This window comes from Ranitomeya imitator, chromosome 7 (assembly GCF_032444005.1).
Source record: "Ranitomeya imitator isolate aRanImi1 chromosome 7, aRanImi1.pri, whole genome shotgun sequence".
NCBI classification, from domain to species: domain Eukaryota; kingdom Metazoa; phylum Chordata; class Amphibia; order Anura; family Dendrobatidae; genus Ranitomeya; species Ranitomeya imitator.
In genome coordinates, this window is record NC_091288.1 from 41102319 (window position 1) to 41126496 (window position 24178).

General features: G+C 42.9%; 1 protein-coding gene across 2 annotated transcripts in view; it reads left to right on the forward strand.

The window, feature by feature from the left end:
• The window catches only part of UBR3 (ubiquitin protein ligase E3 component n-recognin 3), a 171625-nt gene extending 147709 nt beyond the window's left edge, over positions 1 to 23916 (forward strand). For both annotated transcript variants that reach the window (XM_069733106.1, XM_069733107.1), the window contains exons 31-39: positions 1911 to 2016; positions 7172 to 7272; positions 17645 to 17769; positions 19111 to 19215; positions 19309 to 19434; positions 20207 to 20386; positions 20603 to 20812; positions 21941 to 22080; positions 22235 to 23916. In XM_069733106.1, the coding sequence (XP_069589207.1) occupies positions 1911 to 2016; positions 7172 to 7272; positions 17645 to 17769; positions 19111 to 19215; positions 19309 to 19434; positions 20207 to 20386; positions 20603 to 20812; positions 21941 to 22080; positions 22235 to 22352 (1211 nt within the window). In that variant the 3' untranslated portion in view covers positions 22353 to 23916. The remainder of the gene's footprint in view (positions 1 to 1910; positions 2017 to 7171; positions 7273 to 17644; positions 17770 to 19110; positions 19216 to 19308; positions 19435 to 20206; positions 20387 to 20602; positions 20813 to 21940; positions 22081 to 22234) is intronic.
• The last annotated feature ends 262 nt before the right edge of the window (positions 23917 to 24178 follow it).

Sequence of the window (24178 nt, forward strand, 5' to 3'; positions counted from 1 at the left end):
ACAGACAAACCTGCCTCTGCCTCTACTTGTAACAGCGACTCAACCATGCCACAAGTCCAAACTGTCAGTAATCAAGAGCGCACTGCTCCCCTTCTCCCCAGCTTTACAGACAAACCTGCCTCTGCTTGTAACAGAGGCTCAACCATGCCACAAGTCCAAACTGTCGGTAATCAAGAACGTACTGCTCCTCTCTTCTCCCAGGTAGCAGGGGAGTAGAGTAGTAAGCTTCTATTGATAGAAGACAAGACCACCACTTTACTTTGAGGAGTTTTCAAAAAATATATTGCATTAATTGTTTAGGAATTACCTCCATTTTTTTTTTTAATTAGCTTCTCTATTTTCACAGGCTAAAAACTAATATGACTAATCGATATAGTTATAAAGTCTAAGGATTATTTGTAATACCTGGGGGCAAATGCTTTAATTACTGCCTGAAGTCTGTAATTCATGGACATGACCGAGTACTGAGTTTCCTTTCTTCGGATGCTTTTCCAATCTTTACTGCTGGTTTTGGTTGCTGATTGTTTAATAGTCTTTTTGCTGAGTGTTTTTCCTTTCGTTAGCGGGGATCAATCAGGTAGAGGTAAGATAAGGGACTCGACCACTGGAGAATATTACATTTCTACATTTCTTTAAAAAACAACAAAAAAACCCCAACAACAATAAGCTGCATTTTAATACCTGGTGTAAATGCTGCTGGTCTCCTGAAACTGGTTTTGTTTTTCTTGTGACGCCTCCGTTCCTGAGATATCACCCCCTCTTCCCTGTAAATAATCTAGTCTTTAGTCAACTGGGCAGGGTACTCTAGCAGACTCCTATAGATGAGGGCCACACCCAGTTGGCTAACAAGACTAGATTAATATGCAGAGAAGAGGGGGCAAAATATCAAGGTGTGGTATCTTAGAATTTTCCTACTTACCCTAGACTCATACTTGTGCCTGCCAGTGATGATCATGAAACTCCTGAAAAGTCTCCTCAAAACAGGAAGTAGGAGCCTAAAGCGGCCCCATACTCCAGTGTAAAAGTTGCTACATTTTTACATATTTTTTTTTTAAAGAAAATATTACTAAAAGTCTTTAACATTTCTTTCACAAAAAACAGACTTGATAGGTTGTTTTCCGATGACACATTTCACATCTAGAGGGCTTTGTTTTCATTGGATTGTGCAGAGGCAAACATTGGAAAATTCGGACATTAATCAAATACTCCTTGACCCGACTTTTTTAACGGGTTCTCCATCTTTTGAGACTTTTTTTTCCCCCCTTTTTCCTTTATTTAATGCATTTGGAGATAGAAATCATTTTTGCATTTGTTTTGCATTTGGCTTTTTCTTTGCACTTTCAACTTTGATGTAGTCTGTGATCATAACTAAGCTGAGAGGCCTTCAGGAACCGTCAGCTCACTGACTATTTCTCAGTTAACTTCTTCTGCAACCAGCAAGGGACAGTGCAACACAGAGGGGCTACAGAAGGCAAAACGATGCAACATTTGTAATGAATCCCAATTGCAAAAATGATTCTTCGCCCCAAATACATTCATTTAGGTTAATAAAAAAGCCTCAGAAAGTAGAGTCTTCAGAATGAGAACCACTTTTAATGTTGGATTTACAAGATCTCTTCCAAGCTCCTTTCTAAAACTGGCCGTATAGATGTCTGACTGGGACCTGAGTCTCCCAATAATCTTCATTTTCCCCCCCTCTTGCTCAATGTGCGTTTTTGAAGTGATGATATACGGTGTACCAGACATCTCCTGTCGGCAGTAGACTTTCTGGCAGTCCCCAAAGACATGAGTTTTTTGGCAGCTCCTTTTTAAAAGTGATGAAGGCCCTCGGACAAATATCCATAGCCGGCGTAACGTCTTGGCACGCTGCTCCGGCAGTACGTAACGCAGCATTTCGCTCTCTCTTGCAGATCAGCTCTTCCATGTTTTAGCCATGCACATGAGGCTTTACAGCATTGACGCCGAGTATAATCCGTGGAGGAAGCTAACGCAACTGATGCCAAAAAAAGAGTCACAGTGAGTGCTATTTACTGATAACTATTCTATAAATATTAATAAAAATTAAATACTTTGTGTACTAAGATTTGCATTACAAAACTTATTGTATACATTTGTGATTTTCTTCCTGATTGTGATAAATGTTTATGTTGATCTGGTCATATGCAAAACATATACCGGTATGTCTTACATTCTTTTTTTTTTTTTTTTTTTCTTTTTTTTTGCTGTTTAATTAATGAATTTTTAAAAAAAATTAAATACTTCTCCTTTTATGGAACATGGTTAAATAGTTGGTGCCTGTAAAAAAAAAAAAAATAAATAAATAAATCCGTAAATAAATTGAAAAAATAAAAAATTTGCATGGCATAAGAAATCGGCCTAATATCTGTCCAATTTATCCGGGTGATTAAAGAATGAAGTGTTTTTCTGTTCATAGCCGCCATCCTTCACATCGCCCGGTACGGAAGTAAAATCACAGATTTATCATGAAAACGAATAGTTAGGTTACAAGAAGCGCACCTTTGTTTTCCTAGGGATCTTCTTGACCAGTTTGATGCGTAACACATCTACCTTCCCGTTGGAAAAAATGGAATCCAAGATGTGGACGGCCCCATAAACTAACATTGGTCTGGGTGCAGAGGTGTATCTAGGGTTTCTGACACCCGGGGCAAGAATTCCGTGTGATTTGCACACTTAGTCATGTACCCACGAGCTCCTCTCCCTAATGCTTTCAATGTTCAGTGAAAAACAGAGAGAAGCAGCAGAGAAGCTCGTTGTCACAGAACCAGAAGTATGAAAGTCACATATGAGTGAAGTGTCCATGTGATGACTGCTGGAACCTGCAGAGCTGAATCCTGACATTTCAGCTTCTGAATTCTCACAACTAATGCACTGCACACTTTTAGGATTCTCCCTTGCCGGTGGACAGTCATGTCAGCACAAGCATGTGATTTGCATACTTTTGACCACATTCCGACTAGACGTGCCCGGCCTCACTCAGTTCATTTTCATTGAGTGAGACCACACATGTCTAGTCAGCACGTGACCGCATGTATGTAAATCGCCAGCAGGAGAGAATCCTGACAGCGTGCAGTGCGCACTGTGAGAATTCAGAAGTCTGTAGTCACAAAGAATGACTGCAGACTCATCACAAACCTGGACATCCCCTTTAAAGCTCCTAACATAAATAAAAACATGAGTTAGTTAGCATCACACATAACATTTACATCCAGGTACCTTATAGATGACGTCATCTCTGGAGTCGTTCTCCTTCTTTTCTTCCTCCTGTCCAGACCCCATGATGAGTTTTCTCATCCACAGCCGTCTCTGCAGACTTCCATCTTCTTCGCTCTTTTGCAGAAAATCTCCACATGATGCCCTTAAAGATACAAGTGTCATTATAATGCTCCTGAATAAAAAATTGCCCCTCACTATATTGTCTGCACAAACATGACCCCCACACTGTCCCTCTTATGGTACATGCTCTTCACACTGACCTCTCCTTTCCATACCGGCCCCCTCTTCACACTGTCCTCCCACACTGTGTCCCCCCTATAGGACCCAGTCTCAATACTGTACTCTCTCATCACACTCCCCCTCCTTGATATACTGTCGCCTCCTGGCTGTGCCCTTTCACTGTCCCTCAATGCTACGCCCCCAATACTCAGTTTCTATTCTGTGCCCACTCACTTTTCTCCCCCATACTGTCTCCTCACACTATTCCCCTCCCTCCTCATACTGTCTCCTCTCACATCCGTCCTGTTCACCATGCTGTCTCCTCATATATTTACCTCCTCACTTTCTGTATTGCCTGCTCACCTGACTCCCCATACTGTGTCTGCACACATCCCATCACCCTCATACATGTTTCCTCATACATGCCCTCATTCCCCCATACTGTTTCCTCATATATGCCTTACTCTTCATTTTGTGTCCTCAAATCTCATATTAAATCCCCCATCCCCACTCCAATTCTCCACACACAATAAATCCCCCCATTCTCCACACAGCCCCTCATCACCCCCATCTCCTCATCCCCCCACAGCCCCTCATCAACCCCATCTCCCCCTCATCACCCCCACACAGCCCCTCATCACTCCCCCATTCCCCACACAGGCCCCCCCATTCCCCACAGCCCCTCATCATCCCCACAGGCCCTCATCATCCCCCATACAGCCCCTCATCATCCCCACAGGCCCTCATCATCCCCCATACAGACCCTCATCATCCCCCCATTCCCCACAAAGGCCCTCATCACCCCGCTTCTCCACAGAGCCCCTCATCATCCCCCCATTCCCCACACAGGCCCTCATCACCCACACAGCCTCTCATCCCCTCATTCCCCACACAGCCCCCCATCACCCCCATACAGCCCCTCATCACCCCCATACAGCCCCTCATCACCCCCTTCTCCCCCAAAGCCCCTCATTATCACCCCTTCTCCCACACAGCCCCTCATCATCCCCCCTTCTCCCCACACAGCCCCTCATCATCCCCCCATTCCCCACACAGCCCCTCATCATCCCTCCATTCCCCACACAGCCTCTCATCATCCACTACACAGCCCCTCATCATCCACTACATAGCCCCTCATCATCCCCCCATTCCCCACACAGCACCTCATCATCCCCCCATTCCCCACACAGCCTCTCATCATCCACTACACAGCCCCTCATCATCCCCCCATTCCCCACACAGCCTCTCATCATCCACTACACAGCCCCTCATCATCCACTACATAGCCCCTCATCATCCACTACGGTAATCTCCTCACACGGCTCCATGCTGCAGACCCTCAGTCCTCTAGCAACCTCAGCAGCTTCCTGCTATGGTGTCTTCATTGGAGTGGACTGAAGGAGGCCCCGCCCCTTCCGGTGACATCATTACCTCCAGATATCACCTCCATTCTAGTCACTGTAGTCAGATCTTCAATTGCACTCTTGTCTGTAAGATACAAGTACAATTGAATACTGGGAGCCAGCGCGCTGCAGCTTCTCTGTGCCGGCTGTCAGCTTGACAGTCGGCATAGAGAACAGCCGACTCCCAGTCCGAGGGGGCAGCAGAATGCAGCTGCCAGGGGAGACACTAGGCCGCATTAGGTGGCCTGACTGCGCCCCCCTGCCAGCTGCGCCCGGGGCACATGCCCTGGCTACCCCCCCAGATACGCCACTGTCTGGGTGCGATCTATTGTCTGATCGCACTTGGACAGAAAATGGCAAGTCTGCCCTTAGAATTAAGAACGTCCGACTCCCATAACCCCATTAGTCAGCTGACTAGAAGGACTGTGGCACAGCGCCATTCATTGTGTAGTGGCCGTGATTGGTAGTGCAAGCTGTCATTCACTTGTATGGGAGAGAGTTCCATTCACAGCCAATATATAATATATGAATTTTTGACAATTTCATTAAAAAAAAAGAAAGAAAAAAAAAAGCTGGTTGGACTGGATGTTGGGAGTCACTGTGACATTGGACAGGTCATTAGTATTATAATGCTGGAGTTCCCTTTTGATTTCAGTTAGAGGTATATACTGCCTCTAGTGGTTTCTACTGGCAGCTACAATTTTATTCAATGGTTCTGTAAAAGAAAGCAGAAATTCGGAGAATTCTAAAAAGGACCTTTCATTTGATATTTATTGTTTTCTAATTTAAATAGAGTACTTCCTTAATTTTCACCAATTTTGGAACAATTTTTCTTTACCCCTCCGTTCCAAAGTTGTGTTCCCCGGTAATGTGCAAATTTTCCCTTCAACCAACTGGGCATGTGCCATAGAACGGATCTATGGGCGTGGGCGTGTTTTGATTGGCCGGCATCGGTGGAGAAAAAGCAAACTCACGCAAGCTGTACACACCCAGTTGGTCGAAGGGAAAATTTGCACCATTATTACCGGGGAACATAACTTTGGAATGGAGGGGCGCAGAGGAAAAACAAAAACTGTCCCAGAATCGCTGGACAGTGGTCTACACTTATGGCGACCTCCATCACTAGGACCACCACTACTGACATTTCATGGCGGGTGACCCCACAAGGGAGCTCTTGTCCTAAGTGCTTATTGCATATGTTTATCAGAGATGGCATTTTTCCCGGTCTAGGTGCATTATTCTGCCGGTAGCACGCAGTATCCCATCACTTGTATATATGTCTGTATTTTCGGGGTATGTACTTTTTTTCCTATTTTTTTCCAGCCTGTTTTAAAGACATTTAATCAGTGTGAACTGTTCAGCTAACAGAGGCCGCCATCTGAGAGTCTTTAAACGCTTGCTCATGAATTTGTTACTCCCCAAAGAGCCATTTTTGTCTAAGAGCATTGAGCGCACTACTGTGATAGCAATTTGTGCCCCAGTTGGCGGTGCCAGGAATCGTGCTCTCCAGAGTACCGGGGGCGTGATGTTTCAATTAACACTCTTTGTTTCTTTTAGCTTATTTGCCAATTTCTGATTTGCATTTTTAATTTAAGTACAATGCCCTTTTTTAGTTTTGCAGAGTGTCCTGTGATACACAGGTGCGTTTCTGCTAAAACGTGGCAGATCCTACAATTTATATTTCTTGTATATCACCATCCTATTCCGCAGCGCTTTACAGACATTATCATCGAGGTCCCCATTGGGGCTCACAATCTAAATTCCCTATCGGTATTTGCCTATGGAGTATGGGAGGAAACCCACGAAAATATGGGGACAACATACAAACTCCTTGCAGATGTTGTCCTTGGTGGGATTTAATCCCAGGACCCCAGCGCTGCAAGGCTGCTGTGCTAACCACTGAGCCACCCTGCTGCCCACTGTCCCAATGAAAATGCAGCTCAGAATTGGAGATACAGGAGAGAAAGTAGCGATCTTGTGGCCAGGGATTTACCTGTCATTGTAATCCTGCCTTTGATGATAATGTCTGCTGAAAATATTACTGAAAAGACATTGGCCAAAATGGTCAATGTGAAAATTGTAAGGTTACAAAATATTTTTTAATAAATGAGGAAAAAAAAAATTGTAAATTATTTATTTTTAATAAATAAGTGCATGTAACACAACAACCTCATTTAACCCATAGTTCCTTTTCTGATGATTGCTTCCTTTTAATATCATTTTTCCCGTCATAGATCAGAGGAAATTAGTGCTGTAGTATTTTCTATGCTTCCTAACAATGTGTTTTGTGGTGTTTTTTTCTTTTGCTTTCCCAGGACAAGCGATGACGAGCGAGCCGAGGTTCCTTTACTCTTCCGAGACGTCACCTCCATCTTGCTCATTCAGGTCCTGACAATGCCCCAGCCGCTGCGCAGAGGTACGTCTGTGGAGACCGTCCCCGTGATATTGTGTTTGGGGACAAGGGAGAAAAAAAAAATAGTGTAATCTCTGCAGAATCCGATGTGTCTGATCGGTCTACAGAAATAATGATTGCTGCTTATCAGCATAAAGTGACATTGGGCTGGAAATTCACTTGGGCTGTGACTGGCTTATCTGCGTCCCCTGTCATAGTCCTTTATCAGTCATTCAGTAGAGTGAAGGCACAAGGTCTTCCAGAGGAAAGAGCGAGAATAAACTGCCCAAATCTCCGAGCGGAGAAATCAAGTCCTTTTGTTTGACCTCTCTCTGTTTCAATGGCGAAGTTTGGATTCATTTTTCACAAGCTTACGACTGCTTAGAGGTGAAAGCTACCAATGATTCTGAAATTCAAGGATTAGACAGGTGAAATCACATGAAACTGGAGGTGACCTCCAAAGATAATTGCCGAGACTTTAAGAAAAGTCCGCTCAGATAAGCCGAGATTCTTTTCTTTGTACTTTCGGCATTAACTTCGTGGATTTAGATGATATATTTGACTCGTTCTTTTGTTTCCTTTGTGAATGCTGTGCCGACAATCCACACGAAGTAGTGCAAAGCTTGGACAATGCAACCTACTACTTAAAATATCCAAGGAGAGAAGTTTCCTGTTCTATAGGTATTAGATTTATTACGCAGGCAGTCCTCGGGTTACCAACTGGATAGAGCCGTAGGTTTCTTCGTAACCCAAATTTTTATTCAAGTTAAAACAGGGCCAAGAGGAAAAAAAAAAGTAATAATAGCTGACCTCTCGGGCCGCTCAGCTGCTCGTTTCACACCGTTTGGTCCTCCTCTTTCTGTCGTATCGCGCCGGCTGTGCGTCATAAAGTTGCGACATTGACGGTTTTATAACAAGCACTAAGTTGCGGAGCAGCATGGACGCATCCGGAAGTCCTGGCCTATAGTGAAGAGGCAAGGAGTGCGGCAGGTTACTCCAGAAATAAGAGCAGTGATGGCAGAAAGGTGAATATTATTATACATTTTATTTTTTTTATTTTTTATTTTTTTATACCAATGCTCCACTCTGGTTGTCTTCTTTCCACTGACGAGCGCAACATCTTTGGCCTCCTTATTTTAGGACATGGCAGACGGCCGCATCCAGCCCTCAGAGGTCACTGGGCGTCAGTCGTGGCTCACGTCTCATTGTCTCGACTTTACAACACGCAGTGACCTCTGAACCCTGGGCGTGACTGGAAATCCTGGCCTATAGTGAAGAGCCTGGAGATGGGGCTCGTGTCGGAGGAAAGAAGAGAACCGGAAGGTGGGTGGCGAGCAGCGGGACGGCTGTCAAGGTGCGTATTAGTTTCATTTATTTATTTTAATACATCCGGTTTGTATCTGTAAGTTGTACGTAAGTCGGAAGTTCGTAAGTTGGTGCCAGACTGTAATTTTTGTTTTCTTTTTGTTTTATTAGTCATCAAGTTTTGAGACTTGACACACATTTTTGTTTTCATAAAGTTTGCTGCTTCAGTGTTTTTAAATCTTTTAGTCGGATGTTTCTATGGTTTCTAATCATTTCTGAAGTTTTTAAACTCGTTTTATAAAAAAGAATAAACGAACATAAGTTACAACACGGTTATCACGCATTTAACGTTGATACAGTGAGTCAGTGATTTGAATAAAATAAAGACATGAATGATAGAATACAAAGCCAGAGTTCCATAGTGAATAACCAGGTGATATAAGACAACATTTCTCCTGGTTCATTGGGAGAAGTTGCTCTTGGAGGATTGAATCCCATTCCTTATTCATGGCAGTGAGTGAGCCCCCTCCATGGATGGAAACCCACCACACATGAATGGCGTCAGGATGCTTTACTGTTGGCGGACACAGGACTGATGGCGGCGATCACCTTTTCTACTCCAGACATTCATTCTTCCACATGTTCCAAAATAGTCTGATGGGGGCTTCATCAGAGAAAAAACCTTTACCCCAGTCCTCTACAGTCCAATTCCTGTACTTCCGACAAGGTAACGTTTCTGGTGAAACCCCCCTTCAGATAAAGCCCTGTATGTACCCCAAAATGGTACTAATGAAATGATGACTAAAAAAAGAAAACCTCACATATCCTGAAAAATATTGGCTCTCAGAATATGGTAACACAAATAATAAAAAAGCTATTTTATAAAATGTTTTATTAAGCTGGTAAAAAAATATATATTTTCGTTTCACCATAATCTTAATTTCCCACAGAATAAAGTTTAATATGGCATTTATACAACACAGTGAGCGTCGTGAAAATGAAATGTATTAGTTTGGCTGAGCGAGCACCTCTGTGTTCTTTGCCTCGGAGAACATAAGGATCGGCAGTATGAAATTGGACATGCTGAATCCTTAAAGGAGTATTCCCATCTCCAAGATCCTATCCCGATATTAGGTGTAAAGATAATAACAAATATCTTCAATTAGAAACATAGTATAGTTCTTCTGATTTCATATGTAGCTTACCCCATGTGCACGGTATTTCAGTAGCTTAGGTATCCATGGTTATAACCACTAACTGTCAATATGAGTGGTTGTAACCATGGATACCTAAGCTACTGCAATGCCCTGCACATCGGGTAAGTGACATAGCGAATCAGAAAAACTATACTACATTTCTAATTGGAGGTGTTTGCTAATATTATTATTGTTACACCTACGGCATATTGGGATAGGATCTTGGAGATGGGAATATACCTTTAATTCCCCCTATAATTGTTTGTCTGGGGCCCCCATATATATTAGACTGCCAGCCGAAGCCGTCGTTATCTGCATCATGTGTATGGGGGGGCTTTAAAGTCTGATTTCTCTACAGGACCAAAAATTGTTGCAATAAGTAAAACTGAAGGTGCAGCTTCTAGAAGTCATTGTGGTTTCTTGGCACCACCCCGGTGTGACCTCGCGCCCTTGAAATGCTGCTCTGGGAATAGCGCGAACTGCCTTATTAGCGGTTAGATATACTCGGTATCTCCTTCAATCCAACATTGATTAAGCTAAAGTAAATGTCATTATGCTTCTCGGGCTGTTCAATCCGAGGGAAAATTGATCTGAACCCATCACCATGAAAGAGCAGCACAAATGAAGGCTTTTTATTATAGTGGAGCTTTTTATGATGGAGGTCAGAGTGTTTATGGGTGTAATGCCATCTATCGGAGCCCGCGGCCGAGCCACGGACGCATTACAGCGCGGGACGCGGCAAGAAGAAAGAATACTTACAAAGATCAGCTCGTGTTATACAGTAACATGTCTACGGAGTCCAATTCTAAGGAAACAAAACTTTTTTTTTTTATAGTCGTCTAGTGCTGAATATTCCTACAGGCAAAGATCTGAAAAACATATATTGTAGGGATCAATAAAAGAAGCCAAAAAAGTATACTTGTAACACCCTCTCCTGGTATATTCAATCCTGTATGGCAGAGAAAGGTAAGAGGAGACTTGAATTACTGCAGCCCTTTACTTTATCCACTTCTCCATCAACAGGGCGAGAATAGCTGTAAATGTTTGTGCTTCTAGAGAGAACGTTCCGTTAGTCCTGTGATTACAGCAGCATAGGCGCGCGTTCTAAGGCAGTGTTCCCACGCTGAAAAAAGCTGCATTTTTTGGTTTTTGAAAATGCGTGGTAGCAATCTGCTTTGGTTATTGCGTTTTTGCTGCGCTTTTTTATATGTATTTGACCAGTGGTTTTTTCTTAGGCGTATTGGTGCAGAAGTGCACCTAAAAGAACCCCAAAGTGGACTGGTCTGTGACATGGCTGTCCGCTATATCTGTATGTACTTGCCAAGCCTTACATTCATCAGTTATTCAATCTTTCCTGCCATAATACTTATTTGATTCATGTATTAGGAATAAGGGTCATAAAGACCCCTGTTATGAACTGGTGATTCAGAACCACAATGGACCTAGTGGTTAAGAGCACACAAAGTGACCTGATAGTTACTAACATAGGACGAGCTCTGAGACGTGGGAACTCTGCTGACCGCAATCCCTAATCCTATCATACCACACTAGAGGTAGCCGTGGAGCGCTCCTGACCAGACCTAGGCGCCTCGGGCACAGCCTGAGAAACTAGCTAGCCCTGAAGATAGAAAAATAAGCCTACCTTGCCTCAGAGAAATTCCCCAAAGGAAAAGGCAGCCCCCCACATATAATGACTGTGAGTAAAGATGAAAATACAAACACAGAGATGAAATAGATTTTAGCAAAGTGAGGCCCGACTTACTGAATAGACGGAGGATAGGAAAGATAACTTTGTGGTCAGCACAAAAACCTACAAACAACCACGCAGAGGGCGCAAAAAGACCCTCTGCACCGACTAACGGTACGGAGGTGCTTCCTCTGAGTCTCAGAGCTTCCAGCAAGCAAGAAAAACCAATATAGCAAGCTGGACAGAAAATATAGCAAACAAAAGTAACACAAGCAAAACTTAGCTTATGCAGGGCAGACAGGCCACAAGAACGATCCAGGAGAGAGCCAGACCAATACTGGAACATTGACTGGAGGCCAGGAACAAAGAACTAGGTGGAGTTAAATAGAGCAGCACCTAACGACTTAACCTCGTCACCTGAGGAAGGAAACTCAGAAGCCGCAGCCCCACTCACATCCACCAGAGGAAGCTCATAGACAGAACCAGCCGAAGTACCACTCATGACCACAGGAGGGAGCTTGACCACAGAATTCACAACAGACCCCATAGCCATTAACTTTCCGAACCCACTGGTTTTTGGAGGGACTGGTTCTCTGGTGTTGGAATTTCTTTATGTAAATGGCTTGGCTTTTTTTTATTTTTATTTCCAATAACGATGTGTTTTGCACTGAACTGGCTCCCCTCTACCCATACAGAACTCATGCATGCTCTTCCTAGCTGAGGTTGGGGTTTCTCTTAACCCCTTAACGACAGCCGCTGTGCATCTACAATGGCCGTGCATCTATATGGAGCGTGGCGGCCATCAGTCTTGACAGAAGTCACAAGTAATAAGCACCAGACCATCGTAGAGTGATGATCAATTGCCTTGGCAGTCAGGGGCTTCTATAAAGGCCTCTATGTCCGCCACTTGAAATCTCTGATGAAGCCCAGCCTGTGGCTATACGTCCATAAGAGAGCAGTGATTTCTCAATATAATGCAATAAAATAGGATCTCCGCTGCAAGTTCCATAACTGAGCTAACAAAAAAAAAAATGTAGAAACCATTAAAAAAAAATTGGAAAAAAAACAAACGCCCAAATATCTTAACGCCCATTTTCCCAAATAAAAATGCCAAGAATGAAAAAAAAATAACATGTAGTATTGCTGTGCAAAGTCACTGAAACTCATAAAATGTATAAATATTCGTCCCATATGGTGAACTCCAAGATTGCAATAAAAGGAGATCAAAACATGGTCTGTGCCATAAAATGGTATCAATAAAAATAGCCGCCCTCACACAGTATAATCAATAAAAAAAACTTCTACAATATCGGAATTCTTTCTTTTTTCTTTTTTTTTACCATTTCATTGCACCTTAAATTTTTCCTCCATTTTCCAGTACTTTGGTGTCATTCAATCAAAATATCTGCAAAAAAACAAAACCAACAACAATCCATCACACGGCTACGTCAATAGTGATAAGGGGACAGATGATGGAATTCCTGTGTGCTGTCGCTCCGCGCCGTTGCGGTGGGGTTGTGCTTGGCTCTATAAGGGCAGCCTTTCTGCTCCTTTCCTGTACTGTTACATTTTTCACATGGAAGAGCAAATTAGCCCTTTATAATCGAGGAACATCAGACATCAGCAGAAATCCAAGCTGACAGTTTTTACCGCTTCTCGCTTGCCATTAAGTTTCATCATGAAAATGTTCAAGCGACCCGGTTATTAGCCAGGTCACTGTGATCTTGCCTTACTAGGACGTGCAGCGCTAATGGAGGACAAAAGGCATCTTTATAAATTAATGGTTCCCCCACATTCTGAGACTGAGCTACCCAAAGAAACCAGCAAAACAAGGACTTATCCTCGTCAACGTCTAACTCAGAACCCATATGTTCTCAGGCCCTAGACTTAATAGTCCATCAGGCCGCATTCTTCCCACTTAAAGGGAATCTGTCACCAGATTTTTGAGACCTAATCTGAGAGCAGCATAATGTAAAGACAGAGACCCTGATTCCAGCAATATCACTTACTAGGCTGCTGAGTTAGTTTGATAAAGACTAGTAAACCTGCTGCCAGTTAGTCAGGATCTCTGTATAACCCCACCACAACCACTGATTGGCCGCTTGCTGTGAGAGTGGCCAATCGGTCCTGGGGGCGGGGTTATACAGAGCTCCGCATTCCGAGAACTGCTAGTTCTGCCAATAAAAAGTGATTGTATCATCAGTACCATGTTTCCCTGACATACCCCGAAGATGAGTCCTAACATGATTTTACAGGATTGTTGGAGTATGCTTGAAATATAATCTCCAAAAATAAGCCCTAGTTACAGTCAGAACTGGCGACATCACGTTATCACGTGTGTGTGGGTATATACAGTACAGACCAAAAGTTTGGACACACCTTCTCATTTTAATATCTTTCTGTATTTTCATGACTATGAAAATTGTACATTCACACTGAAGGCATCAAAACTATGAATTAACACATGTGGAATTATATACTTAACAAAAAAGTGTGAAAAAACTGAAATTATGTCTTATATTCTAGGTTCTTCAAAGTAGCCACCTTTTGCTTTGATGACTGCTTTGCACACTCTTGGTATTCTCTTGATGGGCTTCAAGAGGTAGTCACCGGATATGGTCTTCCAACAATCTTGAAGGAGTTCCCAGAGATGCTTAGCACTTGTTGGCCCAAACCATCTTGATTGGGTTCAGGTCTGGTGACTGTGGAGGCCAGGTCATCTGGCGTAGCACCCCATCACTCCCTTTCTTGGTCAGATAGCCCTTACACAGCCTGGAGGTGTGTTTGGGGTCATTGTCCTGTTGAAAAATAAATGATGGTCCAACTAAACGCAAACCGGATGGAATAGCATGCCGCTGCAAGATGCTGTGGTAGCCATGCTGGTTCAGTATGCCTTCAATTTTGAATAAATCCCCAACAGTGTCACCAGCAATGCCCCCCCACACATCACACCTCCTCCTCCATGCTTCACGGTGGGAACCAGGCATGTAGAGTCCATCCGGTCACCTTTTCTGCGTCGCACAAAGACACGGTGGTTGGAACCAAAGATCTCAAATCTGGACTCATCAGACCAAAGCACAGATTCCCACTGGTCTAATGTCCATTCCTTGTGTTCTTTAGCCCAAACAAGTCTCTTCTGCTTGTTGCCTGTCCTTAGCAGTGGTTTCCTAGCAGCTATTTTACCATGAAGGCCTGCTGCACAAAGTCTCCTCTTAACAGTTGTTGTAGAGATGTGTCTGCTGCTAGAACTCTGTGTGGCATTGACCTGGTCTCTAATCTGAGCTGCTGTTAACATGTGATTTCTGAGGCTGGTGACTCGGATAAACTTATCCTCAGAAGCAGAGGTGACTCTTGGTCTTCCTTTCCTGGGGCGGTCCTCATGTGAGCCAGTTTCTTTGTAGCGCTTGATGGTTTTTGCCACTGCACTTGGGGACACTTTCAAAGTTTTCCCAATTTTTCGGACTGACTGACCTTCATTTCTTATAGTAATGATGGCCACTCGTTTTTCTTTACTTAGCTGCTTTATTCTTGCCATAATACAAATTCTAACAGTCTATTCAGTAGGACTATCAGCTGTGTATCCACCAGACTTCTGCACAACACAACTGATGGTCCTAACCCCATTTATAAGGCAATAAATCCCACTTATTAAACCTGACAGGGCACACCTGTGAAGTGAAAACCATATATATATATATATATATAATATACCGTATATATATATATATATATATATATATATACGGTATATTATATATATATATATATAATATACCGTATATATATATACACACATACATACATGGGCGGCACGGTGGCGCTGTGGTTAGCACTGCAGCCTTGCAGCGCTGGAGTCCTGGGTTCAAACCCCACCCAGGACAACATCTGCAAAGAGTTTGTATGTTCTCTCCGTGTTTGTGTGGGTTTCCGCCGGGTACTCCGGTTTCCTCCCACATTCCAAAGACATACTGATAGGGAATTTAGATTGTGAGCCCCAACGGGGACAGCGATGATAATGTGTGCAACCTGTAAAGCGCTGCGGAATATGTTAACGCTATATAAAAATAAAGATTATTATTATTAGTGTGATGACATGATTATATTTAAATAAATGTTGATTTTTTTTTTTTTGATTTTTTTTTTGTTCATGGGGGGGGGAGGATAATCCCCTCTAAATAAGCCCTATCCTATCTCTCAGAGCAAAAAATAATAGAAGTGACTGTCTTATTTTTGGAGAAATACAGTATATATTCCTTGTATTTCTGCCATTTTTGTGTAAACCTGTTTATTAGGAAGCGGATTGTCACTTCGCTTTTCTAGTTACCTGAATGTAAAACCTGCTTATTTTTTCCTAAATACTAGTGCTGAGTGAACATGCTCGTATAGCAGATGAATAATGATTGTGATCCCGATATTCTTAATAAAGAAGGGATTGTGCAACTTGGCAACGATTTTGAGATGATAAATCAGGACTTTTTTTAATACAATTTTAGCAATGGAGTTTGTAAAATGTGTCCCGTGGACCTTCTTGGTGACGACATATTTGAGCTTATATTATTTTTTCCTTTTGATCCTATAAATGCTGGCTTTGTGCAGATATACATTACATGAGCGATAACGTGTAAAGTAAAATTGATTGTCACAATAGAAGCCGTTGGCTCTGTGTGATTGATGGTGCGTCCTGCGGACAGATGAGCCGCCTCCGATCCTCCGGTCTGATACAAGGCGCCACGTTTCCTTCACTGTCAAGCTGGCATGTTGGTATAATGCAGCATTAACATTCACATCTGCCTCCGATATCCGGGTAAATATAACTCGCTGGTTCCTTTTTGTTTTCTGTGTTTTGCTGTCAATCTGCCTTAAGAATTATTTCATCATTTGCAGCCCGTAGCGTCGGCCATTCCTGCTTGTTCGTGTCTTTTTCCAGTAAATAAAATGCCGAGTCCACTTGGCAGAACTGCTGCATTCAATAAAGTCTACGCTAAAGCTGTTGTATAAGTCTTCTGATTGATTGGTCGGCTGAAGGCAATAATAAAACTGTTCAGTAGAGGCGGCCAAATACCGGCGGATGGAAAGCCGGCCATTGACATTGCTCTTGGGAAGAATTACACTTTCTCAATGAGCATCCCACCTAAACTGGATTTTATTTTCCACGATTCCCAGCCGTGGTGGGGGCACATGCGTGGTCTGGCGGCATAACTGCTGATTTACTCCCTGTGGTTTCCTAGTACTTGGCTGTAGGCACTCATTGTGCGCTGCTCCAGACGCCATCATATTAGTTATTCTCTGTATGGAATAGGACGCCATTTCTGCATATACTGGTGATATACGGAGGAGTTGTGCTATTTAGTAATGAGCGTGCGTGCTCGCCACTCGAGTGCGCATCGGGGTGCTCGGGTATGCATCAAGTACCGCTGGTGCTTGAGCGATATGCTTTGAGTCCCCACCTTTGCATGTTTTGCTGCTCTTAGACAGCCAATACACATGCGGGGATTGCCCGTGTATGACAGGCAAACCTTGCATGTTTTTTGGCTATTTAACATCCGCAAAACATGCAGGACCAGGGACTCGAGCACCAGTGTTACTCTGTGTACCCACGCACCCCGACGCGCGCTCCTCACTAGTTCTGCTTCATCGGTGGTACAGAGCTGCAATACACTTGGCAAAAGTCGAAGTTACAGCCCAAGTCTGTCCCCATCTCATAATTATACTTGTTCACCCCAGAATTGATTGCTGCTATTATGCGTTCATAACCACAATTTAACAGCCAAAATATACTGCTGTCACATATGTGAAGATGACCTTACTGTAGAGATTGTGGACAGATGAAAAGGTCATTTTCTCCAACTTTTTATTAGCCATTGGCACTTTTTTTTTTTTTTTGCAGTATTCGCGTGCATAACAGATACCAACTAGTGATGAGCGAATATACATATTACTCGGTTTCTCGAGCATGCTCCGGGGTCCTCCGAGTATTTTTTAGTGCTCGGAGATTGTTTTTCTTGCCGCAGCTGAATGATTTACATCTCTTAGCCAGCATAAGTACATGTTGGGGTTGCCTGGTTGCTAGGGCATGCTCAGATAACACCTTATCCCAGCACGTTCACTCATTCAGTACCGCTCTTTCCAGGTCTCAGAACAGAGAAGGATTTTGTGCCGTGTTCTTCTTCCATTGCCCGATTTTCACAATTGATGTTTATCTTTCCAGAACATTTTACCTGCATTGTGAAAGTACTTTACTCGCTCCTGTATACTCAAGCCCTCATCGCGGTCACTGGGAGACTCAGTGCCGAGGAGCGAGCAAGTTGGAGAGAGTCTGGATCCCATAAAAAAGTACGGAGTTTTGTGAACTATGTATTTTAGAGTAATCCAGTGAAAAGTTTCGATGTGACTAATATCTGCCGGTGTCCCGGCTGTCATTGCCGTTTATTTTCATTGTGCTCTTTTTTTTATTTTAAGTAATGATTACAAGAGGAAAATCAATGGCTCCTATTTTGTGAGCGCCTTTTATGTGATGCTCTGTGAGGAAATAAGTGATTAGAAGGAAAGGTGACATTTTTCAGCCATCAACCACTATGAAAAGTTTCAGCTCCAAAAGGTGCAGAGGTGGCAGAATCATTCATTGTATAACTGATCTCCTGACAAGCGGACGGCCGCACAAAATACTTCACTGGCACAAAAGAACGACATTTCAGCTCCATCAGTGTGCAAATGCCGCTTATGTCCTGACCTCTACCCGAAAATAAACATTTTAGCAAATTTTTCTTTACCTAAGCAAAAATGCTTATATATGTCTGGAACTAAGGCTCTGTTATGCCGTTTCCCTGTAAAATCATCACTATCGATTTACTTTTCCTTCATCTTTTTTTTGTTTTGCCCCTCCTCGCAGTCTGTGCTTTGGCTTACATGTATCAGCACAGCTTCTATCCCGCACTTAATTCCGCTTCATGATCTTTTCCTTCTAGTTTATAACCATTTTATCTGCCCTCCCTGAGACTGTACATGCGTTTTCCCCTCTCCACACCCAAGACTAGTGTACAAATTCCCTAACCCCTCTATCCTGCTATCATGAACACTGAGAGAAGGGAAGAAGGCGCAGAGAAAGCCATCAGGAGCACTGACGGTTTGCATCAGTTTTGCAAATATTGCTGGACAAACTACTTACAGCAGCAAAATGATAGAACATTTTTAATGAAGACTATTTAGAACGTTGGTTAACTTTTGCATTTAGGAAGCAAATGAACAGTAAAAAACATTCTATGGAGATGTACATGGACTTTAACTTTATCCATCTCCTGCCAACGTAGGTGAAGAGGTTGAGTTACGCTGTTTTGTAACTTATATATAAATTAATGAGTTATTAAAATGGAATAGATCCCAAAAGGCTGAGATTAACCCTTTTCGGACTAACGATGGTGGACCATGGTATTTTGAGCGGACGGCTTGGTTTCCAGCTTTTGGTTGGAGGACACAGCTACTGTATAAGGTTGCCGAACAAGGCAAGGAACCCAAATTTATTTTTCTCCTTCGCCTCATTGGGGGACACAGACCATGGGTGTATGCTGCTGTTATTTTAACTATATAGGTGGAAGCTTTGCAGTTACAACCTCGATAATTTGCGGTTACATTATTTCCTTTGTCTTCTGAAAATTATTTTTGATTTCTCACCTACAGAGTTCATATTCCCCCGGGAAGTCATGGGAAGCTTTACTTGGTTTTGCGATTAGCGAGTTATCGGCAGGAAAGCTCTACGAAGAAGAGACCGAGGACACTGCAAAGGTGCCCGGCTTTGTATCTTATATATATATATAGTGAGAGAGGGAGAAATAGATGCATATTAATGGTTGGTTGGTTGTTTTTTGTCTTTCTCAGACCAGCCCTATCGCGTGGACTTCACCGTCTATTGAACATCACGTTCAGCAGTTCTGTCTGCCCTTCCTGAGGATCACAACTCTTCTCCAGCACCATCTTTTTGGAGCAGATATTCCAAGCTGCCAGGTAAATAATTTTTTGCACATTTGGCATTAGGGGTTGCCCCAATTTTAAAGGGATTCTTTGGGAACAAGATATTGATGACCTATTCCAGGGACAAGGAACGTATAGATAGGTCATCAATATAGGATCTGTGCGAGTCCGACATCCGACCCCTCCATCAATCAACTGTGATGAGCTCCAAGTACTGCAAATTGGCTCCAATTCTTTTAAGATGTTCTGCAGCTGAATAAGCGCTGTTCTGCAGTACCCTGCAGCTGCCGCTACACGTTAAATGGAGCTACATTCAATGTGTTTACATCCGTAAGCCACTAGAGCTCATAACAGCTGATCTGTGGGGGTCCTGATTGTCTGATTCCCACCAATCAGATATTGGTGATCTATCCTGAGGATCAGTTATCAATACATTGTGACTGGACAGCCCCTTTAATAATGTATTACGCCATCAGTGATGCCCTGTAATTTTATTTTTTCCCTAAATTTGAGCGGTCACCTGGCATCCAAGTGGATAATAAATGTAGGGGTGCTGTGGATAAATGTAGCCGTCACCATTCAGAAACAGCCGGGCACATTCTCCATACAGATGGGGGTCCCGGAGGTGAGACCGGCACCCATCAGGCATGCAGACCTGTCTTCTCTGCAGTAGGAAACCTCTTTGTGTTTTTCTCTTTTTTGCGCTTTCTCCTGGAGCAGTAAATCCTGTTCTATATTTGCCTGAACTGACGAACCAGGTTTCCTCTTCTATATCCATCATGATGGTTTCTTTGTGGTTTTACAGGAAGAAGATGAATTTGTCGTCCTTTGCAGCTGCTTAGGGATTCTACCATCCGTCCTCCAAACGTCGCACGACTTCACCAGCGCGGCTTGTCTAGACTGGCCGGTCTCCGCTTTTGACCTGATGGCTCAGTGGTGCTCAGAAGTGATTCGGTTTGCAGAGAAGCAATCCGACCAAGTAAATGTATGCCATTCCTCTTTCTGTTAATTTCAATTTCACACTTGATGTCATACAGAATAGTATGTGCCGTCTTATTGATGCTTGTTTGTCTTAGACTTTCTGAACTCGCCCCTCTGTCTACGGGGACGTGCTCTTACGGATATGATGCTTTTGGCGTTTAATTACTGTCTTCCCCCAATATTTATATCTGTTTTACATTCTGCACTTCTCTCCTCTCAGGCTTTACTTATCCAGGAGACTACGTGGGATTTACCGCGACTTCTTCAGTTGCCAGACGTCTACAACACCATTTTCCAGTACTACCATAGGAAGGCCTGCAGCGTGTGCACCAAAGTCCCCAAGGATCCCGCACTTTGCCTCGTCTGTGGCACATTTGTTTGCCTGAAGGGTCTGTGTTGCAAGCAGCAGAATTTCTGTGAATGTGTCCTGGTGAGGCTTTTGAATTATTTTTTCTTTGGCTCTTGATGTAAGAACTGCACGGCTTCCCCTGCAGCTGCTTTGCAGACTGTTAGCTTTCATGTTCTGCAGTCAGTATTTCATCGGTCCGATGAGCAAGCAACCGGAAAAGCAGTGCAACATCCATTGTAAGGATTTTGTTCTGTGTCCCAACTTAAATGTTCACAGCACCCCAAATGTTGTTGGAACCACGGCTGTGGAGTCAGTAAGCCAAACCTCAGACTCCTCAATTTCCATGACACCGACTCCACCAAAGTGGGATCCGAATCCACGACTCCGACTCCACAGCCCTGGATGGAACAATCACTTTTACTTTGCACTATGCGAATGTTAATTTTTTCCAGGCATCTTGTATTTTATCCACATATTTGTCTGCGAAAAATGACTATTCACACAAAGCACATGCACGCTCTGTATAACGTTAGCATTGGCAAACTATTCAGTGCACCTTCTCCCGCCCTTGTTTTCCCATTTATCTCCAATCATTGATTGACTTTACTGGAGCAGGAGGACGGAGAAGGATGGCAAACAAGTAGTTGGGGAGCATCACTGAACTGTTTGGCCGCGCCATGGTGCACGGAGTTCTGTGCTTGGTATGAACAGTCATTCGGTGCTCATTGTCCTTTTTAAAGGCATTAGCCCCTGCCCGTCACTACTGCATTGGGCGCTGAGATGTCCTGGTGACATGGCGTCTGTCAGCCTTTTGCACATCATTTTATGCACCTGTTATTTTAATTACCATGGGATGCTTGCAGGATACCTCTGCAGTGGGATCACGACAAGCAGGTATTGGGCACTAAATGAGACACCGGAGAACCCCTTTAAAAAGTATGGACACCAAATGGGGCCCTTTTTTTAAATGGATGTATGTATTTTTTGGCGGTAAACTCCTCTGCGGCCAGGAATAGACCGTCCAACACAGAGAAAGTGGGGCAATACTTTTAGTAAAAACCCAATTACAATAATTTAGTTAAAAATTCATGCATTTTGCATAAATAAAAAAAAATTGGATTGCGAGATCCGTGTCCACTACTGGATAGAGGGTTGATCATATTTGGAGGGTGTTATTCTCATTCTCTGTTGCCTATTTCTTCCCTTCAGCACTCGCAGAACTGTGGAGCCGGTACGGGGATTTTCCTACTAATCAACGCCTCGGTGATCATCATAATTCGGGGACTCCGGTTCTGCCTTTGGGGTTCTGTGTATCTCGATGCACACGGCGAGGAAGACCGAGAACTCAGGTAATAATTAGTGCCTCCTAATCAACGATCCGCAATTAGGAGATAATTGTCAGTGATGGACATTGTGCCCAGTCCTTATGTTTTGGACCTCCACCACTAATGCATTGTCATTAATATGCTTTGTCCTTTCGCTGCTTTTTTTTTTTTTTTGCAGGCGTGGAAAACCTCTTTACATCTGCAAGGAGCGTTACAATGTGCTGGAGCAGCAATGGGTGACGCACACGTTTGACCACATCAATAAGAGATGGGGCCCGCATTACAATAGCCTGTGAAGATCAATGCAATCGCAAATGAAATTGCTAGCAAGAAGCAAAGGCTTCCTTCAGAAAGAAGAGGGCGGGCGCCATCCCTGCCGACATAAAGCTTTCTAGTGATTAGGTGCTATTGTACTAATACAGACACATCCCTGCAAGCACTGGAAGAGCCGCTGGCACGTCAACAGCCGCCGAAAGAAAGAAACCTGCAAACGAACGTCGCGGCCGGCGTTGTCCTGAAAGCACAATGAATGCTGAATGTTCACGGCGCATTTCCGCTCGTTCTCTGTAGAATATTTCTCTTAAGTTTCTGTACATTTTTTTTTTAATTCTTGCTTCTATGTGTGAAGTTGTATAGTCACTGGAGACTTTACCGACAAGCCGTCGGTACCACAGGCCAATATTGGGGTTTAACGCTGCTTAGGGCCATCCATCTCCAGTGCAAACCGCCAGGAGGGGAAGGGGGCGAGTGATGTGAATATTATGTGCCGTGATGAATTGTGATATTTAAGTTTTGTTTTTTTTTTTGGTTGGTAGGGTTGAGGGGGCTTTTTTAGCCTTAACTTTGGAACTGCTCCACCATACTAAAGCGCTAGTTTAGTGTGGCCGGGTGCGTTGGGAATATTTGCTAAAGTAGAACTGCACTTTTAAATGTTTGATAAACTCACTGTAAACTAATCTATTAATGTGTCCTTCTCCGTGTTCATATGTAATTAGGAATCCATTGTAAAACACATTGTTCCCTGTGAAATATTGTATAGTTAACAGATGTTATTAATGACGATTTTAAATGGAAATGTAATCCTATATAAATAATACTGTCTGTGTGTATAGAAAAAAAAATACACGCATTCAAGGGACATATAAATTAGTGCGTTATTTGTCCAGAGGGTCCCGGAAAGTTTTTTGTGTTTTTTTTTATGGTTTTTTTGTTGTTTTTTTTTTTTCCCATTTCAAGGCTTTGCTAAAAATGAATTCATTCTCAGGAATTTTAGACTCTCATTTGGTAAGAAATTGAGATGGGATTTTTCGATTTGCTGTAACTTTTTCTTTTTGCCCTCGACAGTGTTTTTTTTCCCCCATCCTCGCAAGGGTAAGTACATTGTTGTATACAGTGAACGAAGCTTACATGACATCTGAGCAAGACGATGGTCATCGAGGTCTTGTACAAATGTAGAAAACAATAAAACAGATCTAATCTGAAACTTGAATGTTTTTCACGCTGGCTGATTAAAGTAGATATTAGGAGGAGGGTCGATTTTTGGTAAATGTGACTTGGTTCCCATCTGCTTCGCACATAACTTTTTTTTTTTTTTTTTAATTGAATCTAAAAATTGCAACTCTCCTAATTAAATAAATGTGAAAAAAATGACTCTTAGTTTTTGGGACTCTACAGTTATAAAGTGTGACCCTACAGTTCAGGAGTTGTAGTCTCAGCTGGAATGCCGTAGGTTTGAGACCACCAATCTCTAGTTTATCCCAAATGTATAGTACCTCCAACTACTAATGAAAATGGCGCTATTATCAATTTGCAAGTTGTTACCATCTTTTCAGTTAGCCATTAAAAGGTATCAACCACTGAGGACTCTCAAATCTAAATATTTTACTTATACCGGTCGATCAGACTGCAAAATATATTCCTATAGGTAACAAGCATAGGCGGCAGAATAGCTTGCATCTACGATTAGGAAGACCATTAATGACAAAAAGGTATATAAATCTGAGCGGTCACCTCTAGCATTTAAAAACTATAAAGAGCTTAATAAAATCTGTAAAAAAAAAAAAAAAGAGGAAACTGATAGAAAATGAATGTCAGGAAGGCAAGGAAAGCAAGACAAATCCCA